Source organism: Ursus maritimus, unplaced genomic scaffold (assembly GCF_017311325.1).
Source record: "Ursus maritimus isolate PB19 unplaced genomic scaffold, ASM1731132v1 scaffold_1, whole genome shotgun sequence".
NCBI classification, from domain to species: Eukaryota; Metazoa; Chordata; class Mammalia; order Carnivora; family Ursidae; genus Ursus; species Ursus maritimus.
In genome coordinates, this window is record NW_024423343.1 from 76,399,097 (window position 1) to 76,415,160 (window position 16,064).

At 39.5% G+C, this 16,064-nt stretch overlaps 1 protein-coding gene across 3 annotated transcripts in view; it reads right to left on the minus strand.

Moving 5' to 3' along the window:
- Positions 1–9,886, minus strand: part of RIF1 (replication timing regulatory factor 1) — a 60,110-nt gene extending 50,224 nt beyond the window's left edge. For 2 of the 3 annotated variants that reach the window (XM_040645017.1, XM_040645007.1), the window contains exons 1-8: positions 9,711–9,886; positions 9,222–9,335; positions 8,352–8,430; positions 5,571–5,667; positions 4,458–4,585; positions 4,278–4,372; positions 2,950–3,139; positions 1,070–1,162 (exon numbers count right to left, since the gene is read on the minus strand). In XM_040645017.1, coding sequence (XP_040500951.1) covers positions 1,070–1,162; positions 2,950–3,139; positions 4,278–4,372; positions 4,458–4,585; positions 5,571–5,667; positions 8,352–8,430; positions 9,222–9,325 — 786 coding nt within the window. In that variant the 5' untranslated portion in view covers positions 9,326–9,335; positions 9,711–9,886. Of the gene's footprint in view, positions 1–1,069; positions 1,163–2,949; positions 3,140–4,277; positions 4,373–4,457; positions 4,586–5,570; positions 5,668–8,351; positions 8,431–9,221; positions 9,336–9,497; positions 9,680–9,710 lie in introns of those variants that run through there. The other variant, XM_040645014.1, reaches the window with a different exon arrangement.
- Positions 9,887–16,064: the final 6,178 nt, after the last annotated feature.

A 16,064-nucleotide genomic window follows, 5' to 3' on the forward strand; every position in this document is an offset into this window, starting at 1 on the left:
AGACAAGACATATAGTCAATCCTCAACGATCCACCAAAGTTTTATAAAGTCCACTGCGAACACTAGGAAAGATGCAGGGTTAGGTTCCTACAAGAACCTTTTCTGTCAACCAATCGAACTCAACCTTGTTTTCTATTTATATCTGTTTAAAGACACCATATGTATTGTTGATTCACTATCACTGAACTCACAGCCAATGGCACTGTTATTCATGCTTAAACAGAGTTTATGTAACACATGTAATTCCTCCCTAGGGCACATCAGTCTTCCAGTGCTTAGGAACCATAAACACTTTGGCACTAAGCCTGGGGACCATTTAAAACTAAATTCACCAAGAAAAAGCACAAAACGTGGGAAATGTGTCACTAAATGGATTTATGAAAAGGACATGTTCTTTTTAAAAGATTTTATTTATTTGAGAGAGCATGTGAGAGAGCACGCACAAAAGCAGGGGAGGGGGCAGAGGGAGAGACAGGCTCCTGGCTTAGCAGGGAGCCCTATGCGAGGCTCAATCCCAGGACACTGGGATTATGACCTGAGCTGAAGGCAGACACTTAACCAACTGAGCCACTCAGACATCCCGAAAAGAACATCTGTTTAAAAAAGAACACTGAGGGGCGCCTGAGTGGCTCAGTCAGTTAAACGTCTGCCTTTGGTTCAGGTCATGATCCCAGCCAGGGTCCTGGGATGGAGTCCCATGTCAGGCTCCCTGCTCAGCAGGGGAGTCTGCTTCTCCCTCTCCCTCTGCCCCTGCTTGTGTGCTCTCTCTCTCTCCCAAATATATATTTAAAGAAAAAAAAAAAAAACAACACAGTTAAAGTCCAAATAAAAAGGCAGAGCATTATTTTGTTCTACTTCAGTTAAGAACCTGCACACTGGGGGACTCAAATTTATGCCACTCTGCAGGTTTGCAATTGACTGGAAAAGTAGCATAAGCACTTATTGTGGGTATGTAAACAAATTTTAGTTAACAGTTAAATTTACATATATGGCATGCATGAATAATGTAAAATTAAGAAAGAAAAGGGTCTCACAGGTATAAACTGTGAGCTATTAATTGCACACTTACCTTCCCAAGAAGTTTGACAAACAAAGGCCACAATTTTAACACATAAGTCTCATTCTTACTCATAAATAGCTTTTGGAGCTCTGAAAGTAATTTCTGTAAACAAAAGCAAAAATATTTACCAAAAACACTCTTGAGAAAACAAAATATGCAATATCAGACTGTCTTAGTTGAATTAACTTTCCCCAATGTTTTATTAGAAAATCTTTCATTTATATAGCAAAGCTGAAAGCTTTACAGTGAAAGCCCAAATAGAAACATCATTAACATCTTCCTATGCCTGTCTTATCACAAATCTGGCCATTATTCCATCCATCCATCAATTCAGCTTAATATTATTCTACCAATATATTTTTCCCTGAAAACTTCAACATGTATATCAATAGAGTTCAAATGATAATGTTTTAATTTTCACTCTTAAAAACACATTAATGCTTCATGGGTAACAGCTGAGAACATTTTAGTTCAAATTTATAAAGAATTTTATATATACTCTTAAGAAAATTAATAAACTTATCAAAATAAAAAAACTTGCAAAGACATTGGAGCTACTTTATTAGGAGCCAAACATTCCCGTGAGACCTCCTGAATTTTAAAAAATAAACAAAATCCCAGGTTTTAAAATCTGGAAGGCTCCCTCACCTCACCTAGATTACTGACGTTATCTCTGAACTAGTTTCCCTTCTTCTAGTCAACTCCTCCAGAGTCTATTCTCAACATAGACATAGTGATCCCTTTAAAGCCCAAGTCAGTACATATAACACTCCTAAACTCAAAACCTTCAAATACGGTCTTCAATATAAGTCAGAGTGAAAAACAAATACCTTGCAACACCACCAAGGTCCTATGTGATTTGCTCCTCTGCTTCTCTGACATTATCTCCTAATCCTCTTATCCTTATTCACTCTATCGCTTGTCTAGTGTTCACTGAACACCAACCAACACAAAACCATCAGAGCAGGGTCTTTTGCTCTCATGGTTCCTCCTGCTTGGAATGAGCTTACTCCATTATCATCCAAGTAGCTAATTCCTGTATCACTTTCAAATCACTGTTTAAATATCCTATTATTTTTCCTTTCCTGACCATACCCCTCCTCTCCAATGGCACTCTCCATCTAGTCTCTACGGTTCTCCATAATGTCCCTCACTGAATATACTACATTCTCTATTGCCTCTCCCACTGGACAGTAAGCTCCGAAAGTTCCTTTTGCTCACAGCTATATTCAGTGGCTAAAACAATGCATGGCATATAAGTGCTCAATAAATACCTGTTACAAGAACGACGAGAGAAAAGCCTAAAGTCTGAGGCAAGTAATAACTTTAGGAAATTGTACACATTACATGCACTTATGTGCTTTAAATTTATATCTATTGGGATTATGTTAAAACAACCCAAACAGCACTGAAATCAGTAATGTTCTCCCTTTTCCAGAAATGCAAGCCCTTTCAAACACTATTCACTGGAGAGGAAATAAAATGCCTGGATCTACAAACACCAAACAGCTCCCTTCCTTAACCTAGGAGCAGTGTGCCTATACTAACTTAAGCAATTACTTATGTTTTGTTAAAAGTGGAACCGGGGCGCCTGGGTGGCACAGCGGTTAAGCTTCTGCCTTCAGCTCAGGGCGTGATCCCGGTGTTGTGGGATCGAGCCCCACATCAGGCTCCTTCGTTATGAGCGTTTCTTCCTCTCCCACTCCCCCTGCTTGTGTTCCCTCTCTCGCTGGCTGTCTCTATCTCTGTCAAATAAATAAATAAAATCTTAAAAAAAGAAAAGTGGAACCTTCTAGATCATAATGCAATTATACCACTATGAGCCCTATGCTTGGGCCAGAAACTTAAAATGTAGTGTCCAAAAATTCCTTACACAAAATAATACTTACAGTAGTCATAAGCTGCTCTGTGATAGATGCTATTTCTTGTTGTTTCTGAAGCAACAATGGCATTCCCATCTCTAGAGCAGTTGCTCCCCGCAAATGTACCTTTTGAGCTGAATGAACCACTAAAGGTATGATCAATTTTGCCCACCTAACTGACTCTTCTCCCATTTGAACTGGGACTTGTTCAATTAGCCTATAATAGAGAAATCAATGAAATTAGCTTGACCTCACCTTTTATGTCTAGACTGCTAGGAAAATAAGCATCACACAGAAATATGCCTGGTATCATCTATCTGTTTTTGCATATATATATATATGCATACACGCAGATGTAATTTTTACTGATTTGTAGATTTCCTTATTATTTTTATAAATTTTTAAAATAAGAACACACCATTTTATCTTCAGATTAATATTTAAAATATTGATTTTTTTAAAAAATGCAAGTAAATTCAATATTCTTTTAGAAGATAGCCAGAGAGGGGCACCTGGGGTCAGCTGGTTAAGAGTCTGCCTTCAGCTCAGGTCATGATCCCAGGGTCCTGGGATCCAGCCACGCATCACATAGGGCTCCCTGCTCAGCAAGGAGTCTGCTTCTGCCCCTCCCCACCCCTGCTCCTGCTCTCTCTCTCTAATAAATAAGAATCTTAAGGGGGGGGGGAAGATAGCCAGAGCATTATTGACATAAGGTGAGCATCATTCAGGACATCAGAACACTAAGTAATTAAAGCAAATAGCTCGATTACAGAAAACTTTAAAAGAATGAAAACCTAGGTAAGATAAACCACACCAACAAAGTTTGTGTGCTGTTAGCATGTCCTTTAAAGAGGAGGGATGGACAGGAAGAAAGTAGAACATTTTCCTGTTCTCCCATCTGCTGTTAGTTGCCATTAATGCCTTCTTATATACCCCCTACAGCCTACTTGGGAGCCTATTACAATTTTTTAAACTCTTGCAAAAGCTTTAATGAAAATAATTTTTAAAATCAGAATCATGTTAGCAGCAGCAACATGTACGCTCTACACCCAACATGGGGCTTGGACTCATGACCCCAAGATCAAGAGCAACATGCTCTACACCAAGTAAACCAGCCAGGCACCCCTACCAAGACTTCATTTTTAAGACTCAGTAAAAATAAACAAAGACATAAATAAATAAACCTAGTAACTTAAACAAATCTACTTCCTTCTTTTTCCTGTTACCTTTTTTCCTTGAGACTTTAGAAGATATTTTGCTTTTAATGTCTAACTCATAGTCTAGTCCCAAAGTCTACCCCTTGAAGTAAATTCTAAATTCACTGAAATTATTCTTCCAAAACAGCAAATTCATACCTTATGATGACATTTAATGCTTCATAATCAACAACAGCAGAATGCATTTCTCCTCTATTAAATACTATTTCTAATGAATCAATTATAGTGGATACCTAAAGACAGAATGAAATAAATACAAATAAGCCTGAATTTTTTAAGTGGCATGTAGTTAAGAAAACATACAAAAACCATACTCACTACTTTGCCAATGGCTTCAGCAGGAAACGTCTGCTTGGATATCACCCAAAGTGCCCTAGTACGTACATTTTTGTCTGGGCTTTTAACACTATCATTCAATTTTAAAAGCAGTTCTTGAATATCTGTCTCTGAAAAACAAGCAGCCTTAATTATGTGGAACAGTTTGCATCCTTTAAAATCTCAAATACAGAAACAAAAAAACAACATATTCTTCACTGTCAAAAAATTAAATGCGTATCTGGAGAGAAGGATCAGTGAACCAATGCTAATACCAAACTTCTTCCCAAAACACAAAACTTAGAGGTCAGATGGGAAGGTATATTCAGAGAAAACAAACAGTATACTCAATTTTGTGCAAATGAAAAAATTTCACAGGTATCATTATAGTTTTAAACATATAAGACAATTTTTGGCAAGTTGTTACAAATCCTACACCTCTGCTCTAAAACGAACCACCTCTATTTTAGATTGGGAACATTTGTACATCTAAAACAGAAAGGGCATAAAATTTACCATCAGAAAGGAAGATGGTAGTAACTTTCAGGCATCTTTATTCCCTGTCCTGGATTTCCCCCTCTCTAAAGATCACGTCCTAGGTTTCCATTAAAATGGCAAACTACAGAGCGGTAATTAAGATTGCTTGAAAACTTAGCTACTTTTGGGTCCAAATTATCCCAACACCACTATGTAAAAGAACTTTTCAATTCAGCATGTTCCTTAGTGCATATGCCTGTTTTAAACAATAAATAACCATTTAAATTATTATTACTTTCCAAAGCAGATATGCTTTATGAAGGAGAAGGTTCAGTTTTTTGTTACAATCATTTTAAAATAGGTTTATATTCTTTTAGAAATTTTGTGACAACAAAGTTAAAGCTATGTCTAGAAAAAAAAGAGATCTTCTAAAAGATGATAATCAAAACATTATTTCTTTCTCAAAAGCAAATCCTAATTACAAAACTAATAGAGAAGTAACAGTACTTTTAACATATTAAACCATATTTATAAACTCTAAAAATATTTTTTCTGCGTCACAGTGGGTGTCAGACGCTCCCAGATCAAGTGTGTAAAATATAAACTCTAAAAATATTACATCATAATAAATTTAACTACCTGATAATCCTGAGGTAATTTTGGGATTATATAAGCAAAACCCCAAGGCCTGTAGAGCAGCACTACTGAGGTCTGAATTCTGACTGGAAATGTGAATCTACAAAAAACAAAAAGCACATTCGTTATGAACAATTAAAATTGTAAATAAATTCTCAGAGAATGAGTCAACCAGGAAATAAAATTAGGTTTTAATCCAATCAATCAAAATATATTTAAGACTAGATAAAAAAGGAATAAAAATCAGGAAGACATGTATACAGCTTGGCAAAGGAAGAAGAGCACTAGAAAGAGATCACATAAAAAAGAATGTTTCTCTTAAAAGAACATCTCCACATACCTGAAAGCAATAAAAGAGCCAACAAATGGAAAATGCTGAAGGCACCTCCATAAAAGGAAAGCAAAAGACTCAAAAACAAAAGCTGGAACCCTAGTTTTAGAATGGAGTGACACCTCTAAAACAGAGAGGGGTTGGAATTTAACATTTACAGATGATCTGAAGTGATAGCTTTAAACATTATCTCAATCTTTTAAAAGAAATCCCTACTTTGTAGATTGGAAAATCTGAACATCAATCTGGAGTTTTAGGCCCAACCCATCTTATATATGTAAAAGCTATAAAATCCCAAATCTGTCAAAGATACTCTGCTATATTTCCCAACCCTATGTTTATTTGTAACTCTGCGTTTTTTTCCCGGTACCATTTCCTATCTCAAAGTGATTTACCTTCAAATCCCCCCACAGCTCTGAATCAGATATCTAAGGAATTCTTACGCATTTGCTGCTCTTGAGCAGGAAAAATAGGTGTATGAATAAAACACTTCCCTGGGTCACCCCTCTTATAATTAATCAAATGAAACCATACAAAAAACCAAACACTAGACTATAAGACATATTAAAACAACCAGTTCAGACAACCATAGAAAGATAGTATTAAATACCTAAGACTGGGAGCTACTACTGTATCTCCTGGACAATAGCTAGCTGTGATCAACTTTTTTTTTTTTATTAAATATATATTGCCTGAAAAGTATTCCTTAACAGTGTTGTCTTCAAAAATCTTGTGGGTGGGGCACCTTCGTGGCTCAGTCCTTTAAGTGACTGACCCTTGCTTTTAGCTCAGGTCTTAATCTCAGGGTCCTAGGATCTGAGTCCTAGTTCTCTCTCCCTCTTCCTGGCCCCCCCTCTCCCTCTCTCTCAAATCAATCAATCAATCAATCTTTGGGGGGGGAAAATGTGGGTTCCTAGACTGACTACTAACAGAATTCTAAACAATATAGAAACATGTTATATTTCACCTAACCTGGCTCTTGTTCTAAAGAATTCAATTATTCTTGCAGTGCTTAATATTCACCCAGAAAGCTTTTGTTGACTGTCAAGCTTCTGTTGACTTTCCTATCATTAACCACCCACATGCTTCCAAATAATTATTCATCAGGCATTTAAGTTACCTCTATTAAACAGTGCAAGCAATTGCGTTCCTGATCATACATGTTCTCGAATACCAAATTTATGAAGGTGCATATTTTCACCACATCCAATATATTGCTAAGATGTGGAACATGATAATGAAGAAAAATATATTACAATTAATACTGTTCAATACTATTAATAACTACTGAACTATTACACAAAAAGTAAGTTCCTGCTTACACAAACAAAAAGCACTACTGACTGTAACAGGAATACTCACGGGTAGGCACTACCTTAAATGCCTCAACATTTAACTGGAAATCTTGCTAAAATGTACACTAAATATGACAGAGTACTTCTGTTCAAAAGCACAAAACATGATCATAAAAGTAAGAACTCTGGAGATGTAGTTCAACCTCTTCATTCTAAAAAACAAGGAATTCAGAAGTTAAGTGTTGAGGACAGTCACAAAGCCACTGTGTACTTAACTGAGGATAAGAACAGAAGTCTGCAGTCTGATGTTAAAATATAATACCTCCCTACAAATAAGCAAAAAAGATAACCATAATAACGGTTTTTTAACCAGACAAGAGTGGCAAGAACTGATGGTGAGTGAAGGTTAAAAAAAAAAAAAAAGAAAAAAAAAGAGTGTTGCCACAAAATAGACCAAAGATAAAATTATAGAATCATTTACTTTCAAGTACATTCCTACAAAAAGACAAAAAACCATGAAATAATTGCTGTTAACTGCTTTTAAATTAAAAGCACGGGTTTTGCGGGAGCGCATGACTCTTGATCTCAGGGTGGTGAGTTGGAGCCCCTTGCTGGATGTAGAGATTACTTAAAAAATAAAATCTTTAAAAAAATAAAAGCACAGGTTTTGTATTCACGTGGCCATGCGCAACATTAGGCAAGTTAAACCAATGTCTTCTACAAAGTGGGGATTAAAGAGTACTCTCACAGGGACATGGAGGATTAAGAGAATACATGTAAGGTAATTAAGAAAGTACTCAGTACATATAAAACACTGAAACAGTACTATAATAGTCCTGCTCTTATTCCATTTCGAAGTTTGTTTGTTTTTTTTTAATATTTTATTTATTTATTTAACAGAGATAGAGACAGCCAGTGAGAGACGGAACACAAGCAGGGGGAGTGGGAGAGGAAGAAGCAGGCTCATAGTGGAGAAGCCTGATGTGGGGCTCGATCCCATAACGCCAGGATCACGCCCTGAGCCGAAGGCAGACACTTAACCGCTGTGCCACCCAGGCGCCCCAGTGCCACCCAGGCGCCCCTTGAAGTTTTTCTGAGTTAGCTGGTAAAACTTTTTTTTTTCCACAACAAAAAACTATTCAATAAGCAGATACATACTTTTAAAACTCTGAATAGCTGGGGAAGTTTTTTCTCAATTTCCATAATGACTTCTTTTCCATCTTCTCCAGTCATTCGACTTAAAAGCAGAAAGAACATAAGCTTATGCAAATGGCACACAAAAGAAACTATAATTACTCCCTAAAATACCCGTTTGTACCCTCTTTCTAAAGCTTGTTAGAACTCTATCAAGTTGACTGGCTCAGTGCATAAAATACTTAATACCTGTTAGTACGATGCATCATGCAATATACGGTCTGAAATTAATGCAAAAAAACCCTTAGTAACTTTTGCTCCACAGTGTACGCATTTGGACAATATCACCAGGTAAAGAGGGAACACAAAACCCTAGCCCAAATTACAAATTTACTAAAAACTTACAAAATATTTATCGTTTTGTACCAATTGCTACCCTTTCCTAGCATTTCCAAATAAGTAGATAACTCAGCAAAACATGATTTGCAGAGAAAAATATCCTGTGAGGCATTACAGTTAAAAATGAAACCCAGATTATTGCTATTAAAAAAAACGATTCTGGGTTGCCACATTGTCCCAATACATTGGCGGCATACACCGAAAAGCATCCCGCCAGCATCCTCACTTCCAACCGAACTTAAAAAAAAAAAAAATCCTTCGCCAGCCAGACACACGTGCAGGCTTCCTCATTCCAAACACACGCCTTGAGCTCCGCAGCAACACCCCGGAACGTCACTTAGCACGCACCACCTCCCCCCACCTTGCCCGCGACCCCGGCGTCCTCACAGCTGCCAGACTCCTAGAATACACCACCTCGTTTATGAGTGCCCCACCGCAGCTACCTTCTCCTCAAGACCCGCCAGAGCTTTCACCCCCAAACCCAGCGGGCCTTACCTGGTCAGAGTCAGGTAAGCGTCGGTTTGCTCTCCATGGGGGGCGGAAGGGTCTTCCAAAGTCTCCAACAGCGGCGCCAGGGGGCTCTCACCCGGGGCCGTCATGTCGGCGACCCTGAGCACGGACCGGAAGAGGAGAAAACCCAAAGACCGATGGCAACAGCCCCGCGGCGGCCCGGTCCGAGTCCGGGCCCCAGACCCGCGCGCCCACCCCCGGCCTCACAGCCCCACGGCGTCCACACGCCCGGCCCCTGACCCCCAAATCCAAAACCCTAACCTCCTCCTGCGCCTCGCAACACGCAGCGGGGCCCACGCTGTGCTCCGGCCCAGGCCCGCTCCCGCCACCACTTTCCCGGGCAGCTTTCAACAGTGGGAGGAGACCCGCGGGGGGCGGGAGAAGCCCGGAGAGTGAGGCATCTCGCCGCGAGGGGGCGGAGGGTGCGCTGGACTAAGGGTTGCCAAGGCCCAGCACCGTGGCCCCGACACTTACCCCACGTAAGAAGATCAGGACTGCGTGCTCTCCGCGGCTTCCCCGCGGCACCCGGACGGAGCCAGAACTCGACTTTCCCGTCTCGGGCTGTTTACTCTCGCGTGCGGCCCGCTCCCTCCTAGACCAAGATGGCGGCGGGGGCGGGCCCACGAGCGCGCGGGAGTAGTACAGGCCTGGCGGGAGAGCCTCGAGCCAATCCAACAGGCGGAGGCGCGCCGAAATCATCGATGGCCTCTCTTCCGGGTTGGCTGCTTTGCCTAGCCCATCAGGGGCATCTTACAGGTGGGAGTGTTTTGATCTAAATTTAACCCGCGAGGGACTTGAAATTCAAAGTATGAATGAATCGCCAAAGTTCACCAGACTAAATTTGGTGGGCATTCACACTCTTCAAACCCCAAGCTCTGTGCTTCTTGAAGTATTAGCAACAAATCATTTAGCAAGAGGATATTGTCCGCACTGTAATGTTTAAGACTAGGAGCTGCATCTAGATAGTGTGGATTCCAGCCCTAGCTCTGTGTGACTTCAGCAACGTAACCAACCTTTCTATGCCTCAGTTTCCTGCGGGGGAAAATAGGGATGATAATGGTAACTACTTCAGGTGAAAGTGAAGTGAGGAAAGGTAGGAGAAGCGTTTGATTTTCATATATTAAGGGTACATAACAATGGCCTCGGGGTATTCATGATTAAACTGCAGATTTCTGGGCCCCGCCCTTAGACATTGTGATTCAGTAGATTTAGGTAGCTCCCAAAGATCTGCATTCTTTTATTTAGGCCCGGGTGTTGAAGGGTGGGACTTAGTCAGGACTTAAGACGGCAGAGAAAGGACTGTAAACCCTTATTTTTTTATTAAAGATTTTACTTATTTATTTATTATTACTTATTTATTAGAGAGAGAGAGAGCACAAGCAGTTGGAGGGGCAGAGGGAGAGGGAGAAGTAGACTGCCCGCTGAGTAGGGAGCTGGACTCGGGGCTAGATCCCAGGATTCCAGGATCATGACCTGAGCCAGAGGCAGACGCTTAACCAACCGAGCCACGCAGGTGCCCCTTGACGAACAATTTATCTGTCTCTCCCCTTTTCCTCGGCCTCTGAGCCCTGTCCACATCACGCAGGATTGTATCAACTGGAAACCAGGCATCTGAGGCTCAGCAGCAAGTGGTTGTTCCACTTTGGCCTCATAGGTTTCAGATCCCCCACGCCTCAAGCCTCTACGTAGGGAGTACAACCATCAGCTCCAGAGGTCAAGGCCACATTTGCCCTTCTCTTCCCCTAGCCAAGTGTCTGCCAAACTAAGCACTCAATAAAGAACATGTTTCTTAAGGAGACATACAGATCTTGTGACCCAAGCTATGGAAATTAAAGACTTTAAAAACAGTGAAGAGTTGGATCTGGGTAAAATGTAGAGACACCATAGAAGTGATGGTAGAGAAAGGTTTTCAGTGCAGCCTGATAATGAGTTCTATAAACGTCGGATATTTAAGAAAGTGAAGAAGTTATGAGATGATAAATGAAATATATGGACAAGTTTGCAACATTAAGATTTCAGTATAGTAGAGATGTGTTGGAAAGTGAGAGAAGATCTTGAAACCGTATTTTTTATGGTAGCTATGAGATGAGATTAGTGAAAAGAACACCGAGTTTGCCTTAAGACAGTAGCTCCGCCCAATCCTTCTGTGCCTTCTTGTGCTTTATTCTTCCAACACTTACCACTATCTAATATTGCATTATATATATATATATTTTATTGTTTTTCTCTCCCCATGGGAATGCAAATTCCTTGAGAATAGGGACTTTGTTTTATTCATGTTTTTCCTTATATTTCATTTACAAAGATGAGGTTGGGGTGGTGATGTTGCTTGTACCTCTTTCAAATGCATAGTCCTGTGATCTTCCTAAAATCTTTCAGAGTATTTTATCGTTGTCACTCGCGGGCTAAAATCCTTCAGTGGTTCCCATCAATCATAGGATGAATTTCAAAACTTTTGATATGGCATGTAGGCCTATGATGATTGGGCAACTGCTAACCCTTCATCTCCAGCCTTATCCCCACTTCAGCCAAGTTTTGAATAGTCTGCCAGAATCTCTAATTCTTGTGTCTTTGAAGATATGTGTTCCTTGCGTTTATACCATTAATTACCTTTTTCAAGTGTGATAAGTAAGAGTAGATTAAAATCACACCTTTTCATTAAATCCTTCCTCTAATCTTTCCCCAAGGAAAATTAAATGCTTCTACCTCCTTGCTGACATAGCTCTTTATTTGGAAACCTGTTAAAATAAATATCTCATTACTTTATTATTTATTTTTAAAAGATTTTATTTTTAAGTAATCTTTACACTCAGTGTGGACCTCAAACTCACAACCCCGAGATCAGGAGTCAAACACTCCACCAACTGAGCCAGCCGGATGCCCTATTATTGTTTACTTACGTAAGTCTGAATGACAGAGGTGAGGGTTAGTCTGAGGAAAATTAGTTCTAGCCTAATCTCAATCAGTACCCCTCCCTCTTTTTTGGTATTTTCTCATCTAAGGAGATTACAGAGTCAAGACAAATCCGCTTCCCCACCCAGACCCCTCTCTCCACACCCTTCCAAAGAGATTGCTGTCCCCAAGCTTCTCTTTTATAGAAATTCTGGAACTACTACCATAGATCTTCTCTTAGTAGGCAATAAATTCCTAGTACCTGGCACTCGATAAGTACATTTTGTTGGTTTTTTTTTATAAGTACATTTTTTTTTTAAAGATTTTATTTATTTATTTATTTGACAGAGAGAGACAGCCAGCGAGAGAGGGAACACAGGCAGGGGGAGTGGGAGAGGAAGAAGCAGGCTCTCAGCGGAGGAGCCTGATGTGGGGCTCGATCCCAGGACTCCGGGATCACACCCTGAGCCGAAGGCAGACGCTTAACAACTGAGCCACCCAGGCGCCCCCTTTTTATAAGTACATTTTGAATTAATTTTTTTATGTATTAATTCATCTGTCTTTTCCTCTAATCATTCAACCAATATACAATTTCTGTCTTCCTTGCCTCTTCAAATCCCGTATCTCTGTTTCTCCTCAGAACATCATGAAAAGCCTTGCACCTTCAATCCAGTATAGCTTCTAACTTCCCCATCTCTGTCTTTAACCACAGCATTACTCAGCAAATATCAAGACTATAATCTTAGGTCTCTCAATGACTCCTTTCTCCTACTTGCCCTCAGTAGTCCTAATGATTCCCTCTATCTAATAAGTGTTAGACCTGTCCAGCTGATATCTATAAGATCCCAATTTATGGACTGAACATAATCATTTCAAGGTTATAAAATCGCTTTTTAACTGCTTTTTATTGAGTGCTAGATGTTGAATGTACCTTATCTAATTTATTCCTGATAGTGGTTCTAAGACAAAGAAGTACTTTTCCTGGATTTACAAATAATCAAGGTGAAGCTTAAAGAGTAAAATAGAGAACTTTAATCTAGTCATATATAACTCCAAAGATAACTTATTTAAGCTACATTCATTCATCAACATTTAATGAACTCTACCCTGAGTAAAGCAGCATGGTGGTATGGTTTTCATGATAGATTAATTCTTGAACATGGTAAGAAGAATTCAATATAAGGAGTCCTAAGGAAGCTCACTATTTACAGGACTCCTGTAGTAATTCATTTAGTAAAGTATCCATCTGTAATCCAAATTACTGGATAGCAATAGCCCAGCTTTGAAACCAGTAATTGGATTCAAATACTGGCTCTGCCACTGTGTGACTTGAGATCTTCCAGGCAATAATCTTCAGTAGGTGTAAAACCATTGAGCAAAAGTCTGATCGGAAACACAGCCTCAAAGTATCTCCCCTTAAGATACTTATCAAATAGGGGCGCCTGGTTGTTCAGTCCGTTAGGCCTCCCACTCTTGTTTTTGGCTCAGGTCATGATCTCATGGTGGTGAGATCAATCGAGCCCCTCATCAGGCTCTGTGCTGAGCTGAGTGTGGAGCCTGCTTGGGATTCTCTCTTTCCTCTCCCCCTGCCCCTCCCCACCCCTGCTCATGCGCACGTGTGCTTTCTCTCTCAATAAATAAATAGATGGATAAATAGATAAATAAAATTTTTACAAAAAGATGCTTACCAAATAAGAGACAAATGGTAACTTTACAGTGGAGACACCTATGAAAACCATCAACACTGGTACAAGCTGATATGGTATGCCTGCCAAAAATTCATAACTTGAATCTATCCGTGAGGAAAGAATCAGAAAAACCATAATGAAAGATGTTCTATAAAAACAAAACAAAACCAAAAAACAAAAGTCAAACAAAAAACTGCCCTATACTCTTTGAATGACAGTGTCAAAAGAAACAAAGGAAAGCAGAGGGACTGTTTCAGAATAAAGAAGATTCAAGAGACATGACAATTAAAATGCAATACATAAGGGCACATGGGTGGCTCAGTCAGTTAAGCAGCAGGCTCTTGATTTCTGCTCAGGTCATGATCTCAGGGTCCTGGGATCTAGCCCCACAGTCGGCTCTGTGCTCAGCAGGGAGTCTACTTGAGGATTCTCTCCCCCCCAACCCCTCCCCCTGCTCGCACACTTTCTCTCAAATAAATAAATCTTTAAAAAAAAATAAAATGCAATATGTAATCATGGATCAATACATTTGGAAACAAATTTTGCTTTAAAAGAGTAGTGAAATTTGAACAAAGACTATACATTTTCTGTATTTGATAATTGTATATGGTTATATAAGATAATCAGAATAAGAAATTCTAACAAATTTAGGAAAAGATTGATAGTTCTGTAGCCATAGAACCAAGTTGCAACCAGAACCAATTTTAAACACATTCAGTGGATAAACACAAATCATCCTGGTGAACCTGCTTTTGCAAGCTGACCAATCATCATCACTGGTGAAAGTCAGCTGAGCAGGGCTGAACTCACTCCAAAAATGATGCCTCAGAGACCAATCAACAATGTCATTAGAGGAACCAAGTTTTTAAGGATAGTGCCAGCCTATTTATGCCCCTGAAAGCCCACCCATCTTGAACTCCATGCTTCCCAAAGACCCAGAAGTTTGCTTTGCTCAGACTTTGCCTGACCAATATTCCTCTTTTTATTTCAGAAATTGAGTAGTATTCTCATTATCCTTTGGTAATTCTGGAGGTTTCCCTAGGTCATTTTGAAAATTCTTTGTTGGCAGCATTCCAGGTCATATTTTGGCCAACAGTGGCGCTTGACTGGGCCCCTTGTGTCCAAACTCTGTCAGTCAGGTCAGCTGCTAGATGACTCAGTCTCAATAACCATTTGAGCTCTTTTTTCATTGAATTCTTGTTATTGCATTTATTCTTCTAGTATTTGTAACCAAGCAGTTCTTTGCATAAGATCATTAGGCTTAGGTCTTTTATTCTGAGTAATTAGACCTTTTGGGTTGGAATAACACCATTTGGTAATTACACCAAGGTGTTAATGAGGTTATTAGCCCTTTGCTTTTGAAGTCTACCATTTGAAAATGTTTGCTGTAAACCTGCTTATTCTCCTGCTGCATGCTTTGGTTTTGTTTTGTTTTAATATTTTTTTAAAGACTTTATTTTTAAGCAATCTCCATACCCAACATGGGGCTTCAACCTACAACCCCAAGATCAAAAGTCCCATGCTCTACTGACTGAGCCAGCCAGGCATGCCTGTTTCGCTTTTCAGAAATTTGAAAATATTTATTTTAAAAGTTCATTTAAAAACAATAGTAGGGGCGCCTTGATGGCTCAGCCATTAAGTGTCTGCCTTTGGCTCAGGTCATGATCCCAGCGTCCTGGGATGGAGCCCTGCATCGGGCTCCCTGCTCTGCGGGAAGCCTGCTTCTCCCTCTCCCACTCCCCCTGCTTGTGTTCCCTCTCTCGCTGTCTCTCTCTGTCAAATAAATAAATAAAACCTTAAAAAAAAACAATACTAAACCATTGTATGTTAACATAAATATTATATGAAATAATAAATAACAAGATTTTATGAAAAAATAGAAGCATAGCCTTATGTTTTACATTTTTGCAGGACTAAACAGAAGATAGTTGAGTTCTCATAAAGGCTTCTGTCTTTAATTTATTGTGCTCTGCTGCTTTTTTGAAGAACAGAAAGAAAACCCATCCTGGCACAAGTATGTAGTTGGAAGAGGGAGCAGTATTTTAATAGCTTTTACAGACAATTATGGATATTCTTCTTTGATATAACACTGGAACTTGACAAGCAATAGTTTCTTAAAGATTAAATGCAGTGTGGAATCTGAGATTGTATCAATGAACTTTTTATACTCTGTTACCTTAAAATACATTGGTCAATCTTGAATTTTGAATCAGTCTTTTGCTCATGCATGGTTTTGTATCAGTATGTA